The sequence below is a fragment of the Pygocentrus nattereri genome, chromosome 12, assembly GCF_015220715.1.
Source record: "Pygocentrus nattereri isolate fPygNat1 chromosome 12, fPygNat1.pri, whole genome shotgun sequence".
Lineage (NCBI taxonomy): Eukaryota > Metazoa > Chordata > Actinopteri > Characiformes > Serrasalmidae > Pygocentrus > Pygocentrus nattereri.
This window is the reverse complement of record NC_051222.1, coordinates 16,937,793-16,953,151: the sequence shown is the minus strand read 5'-3', so window position 1 is coordinate 16,953,151 and position 15,359 is coordinate 16,937,793. Positions and strand designations below refer to the sequence as shown.

Below are 15,359 nucleotides of genomic sequence, written 5' to 3'. Positions count from 1 at the left end.
TGAAGGCACCATTAATGCTGAAAGGTACATACAGGTTTTGGAGCAACATATGCTGCCATCCAAGCAACGTCTTTTTCAGGGGCATGTATTACAACAGCGTGGCTTCGTAGTAAAAGAGTGCAGGTACTAGACTGGCCTGCCTGCAGTCCAGACCTGTCTCACATTGAAAGTGTGTGGCGCATTATGAAGCGCAAAATACGACAACGGAGACCCCGGACTGTTGAGCAATTGAAGTTGTACATCAAGCAAGAATGGGAAAGAATTCCACCTATAAAGCTTCAACAATTAGTGTCCTCAGTTCCCCAACGCTTATTGAGTGTTGTTAAAAGGAAAGGCTTGTTTTAAAGCACTTCATACATGCACCAGGAGGATTTTTTTTTTAAATGTGTGCTTAAATACACAATGAGCAATAATAATGTTGAATGTGGTTTCATAAATATTTCATAATTAGTTATTGCTGATCATTTTTGTGTTCTCTGTAGTTTACTATGTATTAGAGCATGTCTAAATTCAGGCTGCTTACATGCAGTAAGATGCATGCAATGAAAACTGCAGTAGTTTAAACAGGTTATATGTTGCCAGCAGATGTCAATTATTATAAAGCTCCTTTCTTTGTCTCTTTCATTAGATCTTATTTATCGTTATTGGGGGTATTTTGCTAAAATATTTGCCACAACACTCAGATCAGACTTAAAATAGTAGAAAGTGGAAAGAAACAAAATTGTAATTAAAAACAAAATTGTATCTCTACTGAATATGATATTCCATTTGTTTCTGTGCATTCATATTAATATAAAAGGCATAAGATAACAATGTGATAAGTGCAATGGTACACACTCGAACATTGTGTTCTTTAGTAAAGGAAATAGCTCTATATAGAACCATGAACAGCCAAACCCTTTGCATGATTAAAGGGTTCATTGCCTCTTGGCAGGGTTCCAGATTTTCACCATGTCCCCAGACATAATGCATGCATCTTTCCATTTGTTATGGTCATGGCACCGCATTAAACACTGACCCTGACTCTGCTGTATTACATCAATGAATCACAGCAGCCCTAAAGTTTTTTTTTCCCAAACTTTCAGGTTCACTTGTACTGTTGCAGAAACTTTGGAACAAATTACAAAAAAATGGAACTGGCAACAAAATTGAATCTCTATACTGAATATGATTTTCCAGTTATTTGTTTTGGTGCATTAATACTGATATAATAATGACAATGACAATATGAGAAATAACATGAGATATCAGTGTGGTAAGTGTAATGGTGGGCATACTTTCTTTGCCCATTTTTACTTTTGTGTTGCTGTATGTAATCTGTAGCCTCCTGATGTCAGTCAGACCAAATTCGCAAACCTGTCTGGGTGGTGTCTTCAGACTCTTATGTACTCAAGCATGCTTCCTTTTTGCCATGGTGCCGCATTAGAAAAACTGACCCTGGCTCTGCAGTATTACATGGACGAATCGCAGCAGCCCTAAAGATTTTCTAACTTTCAGTTTCACTTGTACTGTTGCAGAGAAAGTGGGCGTGTACATAAATAGAGTCATCCGGTCGCTTTCGGTTTATTTGCGTCCACCGTCAAGCTCGGTTGTACGAGTTGCAAAGGTAAGTGGATTTTAAATGCTCTTCAGGCTGAGATCTGAGTGTAGCAAAGGTCTTTATGTTCAGTTGTGATAAGTATACAATTTAGTGTCTGTTTCATAGATGGTGGACAGACAGCAAGGTGCCTCTTTTAGCAAAACCGGGTCTGTATCTTTTCCTAATTGATTCATTCAGTTGTGATTTTCCTGAATCTGTCACACAAAGTTTAATGCCTGTTCCTCATTGACAGTACACCGATGGATGGGGTGTTTCATAGCCAGTTCGAAGAGACAGTTCGTCCTTATATCGACCTGATTGACACGCTGAGGGAAATCGGGGTTGGAGAAGATATCTCCCTCCCGAGTATAGCAGTGATTGGAGATCAGAGCTCTGGGAAAAGCTCTGTGCTGGAGGCACTGTCTGGGGTGGCGTTACCCAGAGGGAGTGGTGGGTGTCCAGGACATTTCTGAAGATTACATTACCATTATATTCATTTTTGTTTGCATTGTGTAAGCGTTGTGTTTTATTTTTTTCAGTTTCACATGTCCTTCATATTTCTCCACTAGGTGAGATGTAAAAGAGCAGAGCAAATACAGTCATAGGGATTTTTTTATACCAAGTAAATTTATTTTGCTGGTTGGAAGTGAAACTCAGATCTAGATTCAAACCTGTTGCAGCTGCTTTGCTGTTTGTTACTGGCGTTTTGTGGTTTGGGGCAAAATGCAAAGCTGTTTAACGCAGCTATCTTGCAGTGCTAAAGCATGTATTAGCTGCCCTCTGCGTTTCTTTTACCGGGATTTTCTTTCTACTAAACTCAGCCGTAATTATGATTTAGACTATGATGTGTCACTGCACACTTCTTGTTCTCGACCTGCCAGTGTCGCCTTTTAAAGCACGGATCTTAATTTAGTTTGGCAGAGACATTCCCGGCAAGTCGTTGTCTGTATTTCAAATAAACATTGAGTGCGTTAATTAAAGGGGATGGAAAGGACGAAACTGAGGCCAGCCGTGGCGCAGACACACGGGCGTTGGCTGGGGAAGTAAACATCCCAGCCTCAGGCTAATTCACTGTAGGACCTGGAGTGGGTGGAGAACCTTTTTAATTCATTTATTCAATTTCACATGTTTCTACCACAACTTCTCTTTTTTAGATGTCGCAAAATATTTACCTCTGTGAAAGCTCGCCTGTCATTCCCGAAACCATATCTGAGAAAGAAAACGTACACCTTACACATGAGTTGTTTTTTTAATATTACAAACTATAAAACAAATATTACACAAACGCGTATTCAGGAGATTCCTGTCTCTAAATGTTTTTATATATTTGCGGCACGACATATTGGCATAATCCACAGCCCTGTACACGCGGCCTTAACTGTTATTACCTTTTATAACTGTTATATTAACTGACAGAACCGACCAGCCAACCATCAACACCCCCTACGACTCACGCACACACACACACACACACACACCCCACTGCACCGCTCGGTAGACTCTGCTTCTCTGCTTCCCTGTGAACAATCTTCTCCTCTGTATCCCTAAACGAACACATCCGACAGCGGAACCGCTGCTTCTGCTCGCAGACTGACGGTACTTTGCTTCGTGTTTTTCTAGCTAAACCAGAGTTTGAATCTCCATGGTAACGGCGACGTCTCTGATTGGTGGAGCTCGCTGTAGGACCTATGGGTAATGTATTTCTTTATGAAGAATGAGACTTTTATTTTTTTTTCGGAAACAAAGTTGAAATCCGACTCACTGATGGGGCATATGCCATCTCACAATCCCCTGGCTCATGGTAAGTAAACAAAATCATAAAAACAACAAAAAAGAATACTACGTGTTTATAACTTAAAATAAAAATGTGGGGAAAAAAAAGTTTCCCCAGAAATGAAGCTCTGTGTGTTGCCTCTCAGTCAGCTCTTCTACACGTCTCTTAAATGCTCTACTGACAGAACCAATTTATGTCTTCTTCTTTCGGCTGCTCCCTTTAGGGGTCGCCACAGCGGATCATCTGCCTCCATCTTTCCCTATCCATTGCCTCCTCTACTTTTACACCAACCATCTCCATGTCCACCTTCACTACATCCATAAACCTTCTCTGAGGTCTACCTCTTCTCCTTCTACCTGGCAGCTCCATCTCCAACATTCTTTGACCAATATATCCACTATTCCTCATCAACACATGTTCAAACCATCTCAACCTGGCCTCTCTGGCTTTATCTCCAAACTGCTCCACCTTCACTGTCCCTCTGATCTGCTCATTTCTAATCTTGTCCAGCCTTGTCACTCCCAATGAAAATCTCAGAATCTTCATTTCCGCCACCTCCAGCTCAGCCTCCTGTCTTTTAGACTGAGCCACAGTCTCCAAACCATACATCATAGCAGGACACACTACTGTCTTGTAAACCTTCCCTTTCACTCTTGATGCTATCCTTCTGGCACACATCAGCCCTGACACCCGTCTCCACCCACTCCATCCTGCCTGCACCCTCTTCTTCACCTCTTTTCTACACTGTCCATTGCTCTGGATGGTTGACCCAAGATATTTGAAGTCATCCACCTTTACGACCTCTACTCCTTGCATCTTCACCTTTCCACCTGCCTCCCTCTCATTCACACACATGTATTCTGTCTTGTCTCTACTGACCTTCATTCCTCTCCTCTCCAGTGCAAACCTCCACCTCTCCAGATTCTCTTCCACCTGCTCTCTACTCTCACCACAGATTACAATGTCATCTAAAAACATCATGGTCCATGGAGCCTCCTGCCTGACCTCATCTGTCAACCTGTCCATCACCATTGCAAACAAGAAGGGGCTCAAAGCTGATCCCTGATGTAACCCTACCTTCACCTTGAAACCATTTGTCGCTCCAACTTCACACCTCACCACTGTCTCACTATCCTCATGCATGTCCTGCACCACCCTTAACATATTTTTCAGCTACACCTGACTTCCTCATACAGTACCACAGTTCCTCTCTTGGCACCCTATCATATGCCTTCTCTAGATCCACAAAGACACAATGTAGCTCCTTCTGACCTTCTCTGTACTTCTCTACCAACACTCTCAATGCAAAAATTGCATCTGTGGTACTCTTTCTGGGCATGAAACCAAACTGCTGCTCACTGTTCTGAACCTCTCGCCTTAGCCTTGCTTCAACAACTCTTTCCCATACCTTCATAGTGTGGCTCATCAACTTTATACCTCTGTAGTTACTGCAGCTCTGCACATCACCCTTGTTCTTAAAAATGGGGACCAGTACACTGCTTCTCTACTCATCAGGCATCCTCTCACTCTCCAGGATTTTGTTAAACAACCTGGTTAAAAAGTCCACTGCCTTCTCTCCTAAACATCTCCATACTTCCACAGGTATGTCATCTGGACCAACTGCCTTTCCATACTTCATCCTTTTTAAAGCTGACCTCACTTCCCCGTTGTCCTCCTCTCTCTCTCATTTTCCTCATTCATTAGTTCTTCAAAGTACTCCTTCCATTTACTCAACACTCTCTGTTCACTCACTAGTACATTTCCCTCTCTATCCTTTATCAGCCTAACCTGCTGTACATCCTTTCCAGCTCTATCTCTCTGTTTAGCCAAACGATACAAGTCCTTTACTCCTTCTTTAATGTCCAGCCTCTCATACAGCTCATCATAGGCCTGAGCTTTTGCCACCATTCTTTTCGCTATGTGAGTAGCCTCACAGTACTCCTGCCTACTTCCTTCATCTCTCTGGTTATCTCACTTTTTCTTAGCTGCTTCTTTCTGCTGAATACTCTCCTGGACTTCCTCATTCCACCACCAACTTTCCTTGTCTTCGTTCCTCTGACCAGACGAAACACCCAACACATTTTTGCCAGTTTCTCTCACCACCTTAGCTGTAGTTCCCCAGTCCTCAGGTAGCTCCTCACTGCCCCCAAGGGCCTGTTGCAATTTTTCCCTGAACTGCCTGCAACCAGCCTCCTCCTTCAGCTTCCACCATCTAATCTTTGGCTCTGTCTTCACTCTCTTCCTCTTCTTTGTTTCTAATCTCATTCTACAGACAACCACCCTATGCTGCCTTGCTACACTTTCCCCTGGTACCACTTTACCCATCTCCAATCTCCTTTAGGTGGCATCTCCTGCTAAGGATATAACCCACCTGTGTGCACCTCCCTCCACTCTTGTATGTCACCCTGTGTTCTTCCCTCTTCTGAAAATACCTGTCCACCACAGCCATTTCCATTCTCTTTGCAAAATCTACAACCATCTGACCTTCCGCATTTCTGTCTTTCACACCATACATACCCAGCACCTCTTCATCCCCTCTGTTCCCTTCACCAACATGTCCATTGAAGTCTGCACCAATCACCAATCTCTCCTCTCTAGGGACACCATCTACCACTTCATCCATCTTACTCCAAAATTCCTCTTTCTCCTCTAACTGACAACCAACCTGTGGTGCATATGAATTGACAACATTCAAAATTACACCATCAAACTCCAACTTCAGGCTCATGATCCTGTCTGACACTCTCTTTACATCCAGAACACTTTTCCCAAGCTGTTCCTTTAGGATTATCCCTACTCCATTTCTCTTCCTCTCTACACCATGATAGAACAGTTTGAACCCACCTCCAATGTTCCTGGCCTTGTTCCCTTTCCATCTGGTCTCCTGGACACACAGAATATCTAACTTCCTTCTCTCCATCATGTCTGCAAGCTCTCTGCCTTTACCAGTCATTGTCCCTATGTTCAGAGTCCCTACTCTAACCTCCACACCCCTGCCTTTCCTTCTCTCTCGCTGCTTTCTAACCCGCCTTCCTTCTCTCTCGCTGCCTTCTAACCCACCTTCCTCCTCTCATCTTTGATGGTCTTCGACCTACAGTAGTCCAATTTCCACCGGCACCCTGCTGGTCAACAGCAACGGAGGCGGTCGTTGTTAACCTGGGCCTCGACCGATCCGGTATGGCAATCATATTTGTGATCCGCATGATAGTTTTGGCACTAGTTTTACGCCGGATGCCCTTCCTGATGCAGCCCTCACCATTTATCCGGGCTTGGGACCGGCACCAGAAGTACACAAAGTACACCCCTAATAGCTGGTTTATATATATATATATATATATATATATATATATATATATATATATATATATATATATATACACATACATATATATAAAGCTGTATACAAGCATGCATCACACAATCTTAGTATGAAGATTACGAAGAACAGTAAGTTCGCTTCTTATTAAGCCAACTTAATAAGAAAAAGGTTATGAAAAAGTCATATATATATATATATATATATATATATATATATATATATATATATATTTTTTTTTTGTGTGTGTGTGTGTGTGTGTGTTATATTAATTTAAAGCCTGTGCTATCATTCCAACTAACTACAACAAGTCAATAAACTCCAGTTTTAATTAATGCTTTTAACATAAAAAAAATGAATAGCCTCTACGTTAAGGGCTTCATTTTATGACGAACTGCATTAATATGTTAATATTTGTCACACACAATTATCATTGGTTTCTATACATTTTAATTAATGTGCAAACAATTGAATATTTATAAATAAATAATTTAATTAATATACAAATCTACACAAATAAATTAATAAAATGCATTAAAGATCAGGTCATTAATACAGTTTACCACAGCAAGCAGAGTTCCAATGAAGTCTTCTGCTGAATTCTAATTTACAATGTAAACACCAAAAATCCTATAGCTTCTTTACAGCAGGAGGCAAAAATTAGAAATCGTTATTATCATCGTTCCAAAGCCATTGGAGGAATCTGAATATGTGAATATCAAACCAACTTTACCTCAGTTTATTGCCTTTTTGTGTTAATCTTGATGGAAACCCGTCAAATGAAATATTACAGCGTTGTCGGTGAATAATGAGGAGACGGAGCTGAACGTGTGGCTGTTTTATTAGGAGGAATAGCGTTAGCGCAAAAGCCTTTGGTAAAGTGAAATTAAAGAGTGGCGACCCCCTGATACATAGCGCTGGCACCATGTTTCTAACTTTGAGATTATGTTGCTTTAGTTTTGTTTGACCTTGTTTACCTCAGTAACGGTAGCTAGCGTTAGCTGTCTGGCTAAGTAGCCAACATGATTATTTTGATTATGCGTTTACGTTTCAGCTGTGCGTGTATAGTCGGTTGCTAGGTAACAGACATGACAGTTGATTGGCAAGTTTGATTCTAGTAAGTTATGATTTCTTAACTTGAGATAAAATGCCTAAAGATAAGCTTCCTAAATGATAGATAACATTTGCTTCTGTAATAGGAATTTGTGAAAAATTTAACCTTGACCTGCCAGGTAGGACGTTTCTGTAACACATCCTAGAACTTGAACTGTATTTCCTCTCCTAAAACTCTCACACCTTCAAAAAAAGCAGAGAAAGGCTAGTTGTCCACGCCACTCAAATGAAGATTTTTAATCCTACCATTATTCATTACATAATGGGATCTAGCATGTGATAAAAAAAAAAAGATTGAATCTTACATTTGACATAATCATGACTGTTAATTAAGCAATAGAACATTAGAGGGAGGGTGTTATCGCAAAACACACACACACATACACACATTTTAAGCTGCATCTTTTAAGCTGCTTCAGGTGAGTGGAGCTGGAGCCTATTCCATGCTGTCATAGGGTGGAAGGCAGGACAGGTTGCCAGTCCATTGCAGGGCAGACAGACAGACACACACTCACACCTAGGGGCAGTTTACCATGTCCTATTGCAAAATAATAAATGTAAAATGTGATCTTAAAAGTATCCATTTTCTGTTTGTGGCAAAGTAAGAGGTAAAAACGCTCAAATGGCTTAAACTCCTACAGCTGTCAAAGTCGTTGCTTAGCAACAACATCTCAGCAGAGTGATACAGTGTTTGTGAAAAACCCCTGATGTTATGGTGAAATATGAGCACAGTTAGAACGCCTCTCAACCAATGAGCTTGCATGGCTGGAAATAACTTGTATCATATTCTATAAACAATTTCTAGCTTGCTATGTTCCTTTTCCTGAAGCATTTCATGTTGCCGACCTGCTCTGACCTGATCTGAAGGCATGCTACTCCACCCACTAGTATCTTACGCTAACTGAAATGCTTACATTTGACAACCTGTTTAAGGTTTCAGCTGATATACTGTATTGCAGGTTTTGAATGATTCATTTGAAAATTGTTGCCATGGACGATAATTTATTATGAATGAGAAGGAGATAAGTACACATCACGGATGTGTAGTGTTGATGGAGGCTAACTGAGGTATGTTGAGTCGGCATCTATATGAGGCCCAGTCCATTAGGAAATCTCTGTTACCCTCTCCAGCATAAAGTGTGTGAAAAAAAGACAATTTCAGGAACTCAACTTTCATTCATTTCATGTTAGTTATGAAAGTTTTATTTATTAGATTTGTTGCATTTAACCTGGTTCACAGATATTAATGCAGTTCAGCTAGCCGTACTTTTGTGTACACCTTGTGTACTGTTCTCCGTCAATATACCCGAAGAATGTTATTGATTTTAACAGTCAGCTAAATTGATGAATTTACTAAACAAATTTGAATAAACAATGACACTGCAATATAGTGTTTACATTCCCACAAAATGAGTCTAAACTAACAAACAAAGGACTAAACTAGAACGGAATACAGAGATCAGCACTGAAAAGACATGTTTTGCTGACAGGTCTAGAAGAAGTTACAGAGTGGTCATTTAAAAAGCTTCTTTAAAACATTTGCTTGAATAATGAGATCAAATAATAGGCAACATTCATATATAAAACGTACTGATAATGCCACGTTTAAGGAGCAAAAACAGGACAGCAGATGTGACAGACAAGAGTATCAGTAACTGCCACTGACGTCAAAATAAACAACTGTGTGATTAAATCTAAATAATGAAAGAATGCTTGGAACTTAGAATCCAATGGATAGACCTGTAGTATCTTAAGAGTTCCAGAACACCTTGTCTCTGAATATTATTTCGGAAGCATGTTAGAAAGCCCATGAGCTATCTCCTGAGCTAGGTGAGGTCGAGTACAGTCCACTTACAGAGAGGACAGAAAAAGTAGCATATTTTTGTACTTGTACAGTGAGGTCTTCAAATAAGATTTGAAACTGTCTGGATGTTTGGGGAGTTTAGTAGCTTGTTACTTCTCCGCTGATCTAGTAAACCTAGTCAAAGGAAGGCAATTATAGCTCAGCACTCCAGCTGCTGGTTCATTTTGTGAATTTAGGAACAAAAACCCTTAGAACATCCATACAAAAAGTAGCACTGGTTCAAAATAGAGGTTTTACTTTACAAGGCAAACATCATCCACCCTGTTTCGTTTTAGACAAACAGCCTCTTTTTTGCTTCCTATACATTACAACAAACAAGACTGCCTAGGATGTAACTGTGCATCCTCATCCTCTTTAGCTTCCACTCTCCTCAAGTCTTGATTCCTCTAGGCACATTTAAAGAACTGGAACTGAACAACATAGGAGACAGGAATCAAGAGACAGACATCGTAATGTAACATAGTTACATAACATTGTAAAGTGGCATCATACACAATGTAATCCTGTGAGGGTGCTTGTGGAAATTGGCATCATGCTAGCAAATATAAGCATACACATTGGTAATTAATGATAGGTGTGGGTGGCATCTTCTTCTCAGGGCATGCAAAACTTTAAAAGAATGAAAAATATTTATATAATCAAGTTGGGCTTAATTTATAATATGTCATCACAAAGCGTTCATTATGATTTTATGTATTTATGTATGTTTGTTTGTTTCTCAAAGAACAAACTATCCCCCTTCAGACATGAAGGGGGCCTGCTAACACTTAATGTCCATTGTAGGTATCATTACCAGATGTCCTCTGCAGCTTAAGCTGAGGAAAATCAAGAATGAAGTCAAATGGCAAGCAGTCCTGTCTTACAAAGACACGAGCATTAAGCTTGAAGACCCATCACAGGTTGAGGGTTGTGTGTCGAAAGGTTTGTACAGTTGCTGACAATAATGAAAAAACATTTGTTTCCTTATGCTGTTGATCTGCTGTTCTAAATTTCTGTCTCCAAAAAACCTACATTTAGGTTTAAGTTTTAGATTTAAGTTTTTTTTTGTATTTGTATTTTATGTATTGTTGCAAGACTGAAGTGTTACGTCTGTCTAACAGCCCAGAATATGTTGGCTGGTGATGGAGTTGGAATATGTGATGACCTCATCACTCTGGAGATCATGTCTGCTAATGTTTGTGACCTCACACTGATCGATCTGCCTGGCATTGCACGAGTTCCTGTACAGGGTCAACCTGAGGATATCGGAGATAAAGTCAGTACAAAACTATGACTTAACGTTTTTATTCAGTAAATTAAGATCATTTATGAATTTCCCTTTATTCTCGTCACATAGATCAAAAACCTCATACGAAGATTCATAGAAAAAAATGAAACCATCAATTTGGTTGTGGTCCCTTGCAATGTTGACATTGCAACAACTGAGGCACTGAAGATGGCACAGGAGGCGGACCCTGAAGGGAGGAGAACTCTGGGTGAAGTATAAATACAACTGATCGTTCATTTGTGTTGTTTGCAGTCTTTTGTCCATCTTAGCATATATAGGCCTAGTAACACTTCCCATGAGAAATTTACCACCCAAAGACCAGAAACCGTAGTTACAATTTGGTGATGTGACAATTTTTACATTTTGAATTAAATACTTTATTCATATAATGTATATGTAAACACATTATTAGAAGCATATACAACTTAATTTATTAGTAGCATATACAACTTAATTCTTCCCAGTAATAATAATAATGGCAATAATAATGATAAGTAGTAATCAAGTATATGTAATAAAAACATTTTTTTTTGTTTTTTTTAATCAGCTATTCTTACTAAGCCAGACCTTATTGACAAAGGCACAGAAAAAATAATATTGAAAATAGTCAGAAATCAGGTTATCCCTTTAAGCAAAGGATACATCGTTGTTAAGTGCCGTGGCCAAAGGCAGATTGAGGATGGAACGTCTCTGGAGCAGGCTATTCAAGAGGAAATAGGCTTCTTCAAAAACCATGAATTCTTCAGGTAAGCTTCATACAAGAAAAGTGTTTTCTTTTGTGACTTTAAACCTGTTCATAGGTAACTGGACACTTAAGTATCAATTTTCTTTATTTTTCTTTAATTAACAGGTGTCTGCTTCAAGAGGAGAAAGCAAGTGTTAACTGCCTTGCTACAAAACTGACTCAAGACCTGGTTGATCACATTAAAGTATGTATATGTTCCCTAAACCATTCACTAAACCCTCACTTTTTAAAATACTGCTTTTAAAGGGCCATTATAAGGCCGTGTGAACTAAGTACAGCCGTGGTCTAACTTTCTTGCACATCGGATTCAACTCATTGTCCTAGATCAGCATTTTTATGAGCTAAGTTGGGCAGGGCACAGGAAATGAATTTACAAAACAAACAGTTTCACTCAGTAGAGAAGTATTATTTGAATGTTTCTGTTCTTTTCTTATAAACCTTAACATATAGTCGTCTGCAAAAGTGTGAACACCGTGGTGAAGCTTGAACGCCCTATTCAGGGATCAAACTTTAAATCTTGCATTTTAGGCACATTTTAGTGCACACATTCTATTTATTTTAATAAAAATATAAAATGTGCAAGAACATTTGGACAGACCACATTTTATGTTTTAATTTTCCCCTTTATGACACATTTAGCAAATAAGCAATGATTGTGATATGTGTACTATTAACATTCTTAGCATTTTTAAACTGGTAAGAACATAATTAAAAATGGTTAATCAAATTAAAATTACATTGGCTGTAAACAAGCCTAATTTAATCCATTAGTAGGTTTTGAAAGGCAGTTCTGTTTGTATTGATAAGAACATGCACGTACTGTATTACTGTTTGCTAAATTTATCTTGGGTCATCTATTGTGTGCAGTAGCATTGTTAAAAACTGTCTGTAGCTGAGATCATGCTGTGCCGTCGCTCTCGTTCTGAGATGACTGACAACGGCATATCCGGAGTTATTGGTTTCAGAAAATTTGAGTTTGAGTAATGGAGGTTGCTCCGCTCTGAGTAGGCTGATCCTAATATTTTCACATAAGCTATCAGCAATGATATGTCAATGAGTGATGACAACAGGATTAAAGAAGCATCTTTTAACGCGAGTTGGCATGGCCGGAAAAAAAAAAAACATGTTGGTAAGTCAGTCGGCTGTAAACTGGCTTCCACATGAAGAGTGAAGTACCACGCTTTCAAACCCAGGCTGTCAAACCCATTCTCTCAGCCCCGGATGCAACGTTACATAGTAGTTGAGAGGCTAAAAAGCTACTTTGTATTTTATAACATGGAAAGCACAGAGGATATAACATTTTAAGAACCTCTGAAGTGTTCTGGCTTACTCTCAAATGGCTCCCTACTATCTAAATAGTGCATTGCATATGTCAGGAAACTATGGCTTCTGGGCACAGTGCTCTAAATGTTAGATGAGTCATGCAGCTACTGGATGACTATAAATGCCATTCTATTTGATATATATTGCACTATTTGGGAGTAAAATCCATTATTTTGTGACCTACATCATGCACTAATCAGGTTTGTTGGCAACAATTTGAGATTCAGCCTATGCGATTGTGATACACTGTGGCGTCTGGTTTTGGCTGGAAAACGGAGAGTCAGTCTGTGTGAACAAATGCCTATCAGTGATGATTAGAACCACACCGACTCAGCGGCATCCAGAAATACCAAATATTCTTTGGCGTCAGTGCGCATCAGTGTTCTGTTGGTGTTAAAAGAGAAACGGTGTTCATGATTATTTTGTGTTATTTAGTTGATACGGAAGGTAGCATATGTTATACTTTTCACAGACTCTAATTTTGAAGGCCGGGGCTAGGGTCTGTATGCGTGGTATGGAGCGAGCTTCAGGGGGCCTAATTTGTAAACAAAGAGCGGGCCTAGGTAGCTAACAGTATGGGCTAACAGAATTTGTCTTAGAACTGTGTTTTCCCATTTCTGTACACTGTTTTTGAGTCAAGCCAAGTAGATCTAGTTATGGACCTGGACCTTGTGAACCTTTGTTGGGAGAACCCTTCACGGCCGCTGTACTTTGGTACTGAAAGAAAACAAAAAAGGCTACTATAAATACAGTGGGGAGAACAAGTATTTGATACACTGCTGATTTTTCAGGTTTTCCCACTTGCAAAGCATGTAGAACACTGTAATTTTTATCATAGGTACTCTTCAACTGTGAGTGATGGAATCTAAAACAAAAATCCAGAAAAATACATTGTATGATTTTTAAATAATTAATTTCCATTTTATTGTGTGAAATAAGTATTTGATCATCTATCAACCAGTAAGAATTTTGGCTCTCACAGACATGTTACTTCTTCTTTAAGAAGCCCTCCTGTTCTCCACTCATTACCTGTATTAACTGCACCTGTTTGAACTCGTTACCTGTATAAAAGACACCTGTCCACACACTCAATCAGTCAGACTCCAACATCTCCACAATGCCCAAGACCAGAGAGCTGTGTAAGGACATCAGGGATAAAATTGTAGACCTGCATAAGGCTGGGATGGGCTACAGGACAATAGGCAAGCAGCTTGGTGAGAAGGCAACAACTGTTGGTGCAATTATTAGAAAATGGAAGAAATGCAAAATAACAGAAAATCTCCCTCGGTCTGGGGCGCCATGCAAGATCTCACCTCGTGGAGCATCAATGATCTTGAGGAAGGTGAGGAATGAGCCCAGAACTACACAGCAGGACCTGGTCAATGACCTGAATAGAGCTGGGACCACAGTCTCAAAGAAAACAATCAGTAACACACTATGCCGTCAAGGATTAAAATCCTGCAGTGCACGCAAGGTGCCCTTCCTCAAGCCAACGCATGTCAAAGCCCGTCTGAAGTTTGCAAATGACCATCTGAATGATCCAGAGGAGGAATGGGAGAAGGTCATGTGGTCTGATGAGACAAAAATAGAACTTTTTGGTTTAAACTCCACTCGTCATGTTTGGAGGAAGAAGAATGATGAGTACAACCCCAAGAACACCATCCCAACCGTGAAGCATGGCGGTGGAAACATCATTCTTTGGGGATGCTTTTCTGCAAAGGGGACAGGACGACTGCACCGTATTGTGGGAAGGATGGATGGGGCCATGTATCGTGAGATTTTGGCCAACAACCTCCTTCCCTCAGTAAGAGCACTGAAGATGGGTCGTGGCTGGGTCTTCCAGCATGATAACGACCCAAAACACAGCCAGGGCAACTAAAGAGTGGCTCCGTAGGAAACATCTTAAGGTCCTGGAGTGGCCTAGCCAGTCTCCAGACCTGAATCCAATAGAAAATCTTTGGAGGGAGCTTAAAGTCCGTGTGGCCCAGCGACAGCCACGAAACCTGAAGGCTCTGGAGGAGATCTGTATGGAGGAGTGGGCCAAAATCCCTGCTGCAGTGTGTGCAAACCTTGTCAAGAACTACAGGAAACGTCTCATCTCTGTAATTGCAAACAAAGGTTTCTGTACCAAATATTAAGTTTCTTTTTCTGGTGTATCAAATACTTATTTCACACAATAAAATGGAAATTAATTATTTAAAAATCATACAATGTATTTTTCTGGATTTTTGTTTTAGATTCCATCACTCACAGTTGAAGAGTACCTATGATAAAAATTACAGTCTTCTACATGCTTTGCAAGTGGGAAAACCTGAAAAATCAGCAGTGTATCAAATACTTGTTCTCCCCACTGTACAAATAGTTTCTGTCATCTAATA

General features: G+C 39.9%; 1 protein-coding gene across 1 annotated transcript in view; it reads left to right on the top strand.

Annotated features, from left to right (window-relative positions):
• Nucleotides 1–15,359, top strand: part of LOC108434728 (interferon-induced GTP-binding protein Mx3-like) — a 46,409-nt gene that overhangs the window by 17,449 nt on the left and 13,601 nt on the right. The window contains exons 6-13 of the mRNA XM_017710070.2: nt 1,518–1,606; nt 1,706–1,746; nt 1,833–2,029; nt 10,430–10,567; nt 10,747–10,901; nt 10,983–11,121; nt 11,461–11,659; nt 11,764–11,842. Of these exons, the coding sequence (XP_017565559.2) occupies nt 1,518–1,606; nt 1,706–1,746; nt 1,833–2,029; nt 10,430–10,567; nt 10,747–10,901; nt 10,983–11,121; nt 11,461–11,659; nt 11,764–11,842 (1,037 nt within the window). The remainder of the gene's footprint in view (nt 1–1,517; nt 1,607–1,705; nt 1,747–1,832; nt 2,030–10,429; nt 10,568–10,746; nt 10,902–10,982; nt 11,122–11,460; nt 11,660–11,763; nt 11,843–15,359) is intronic.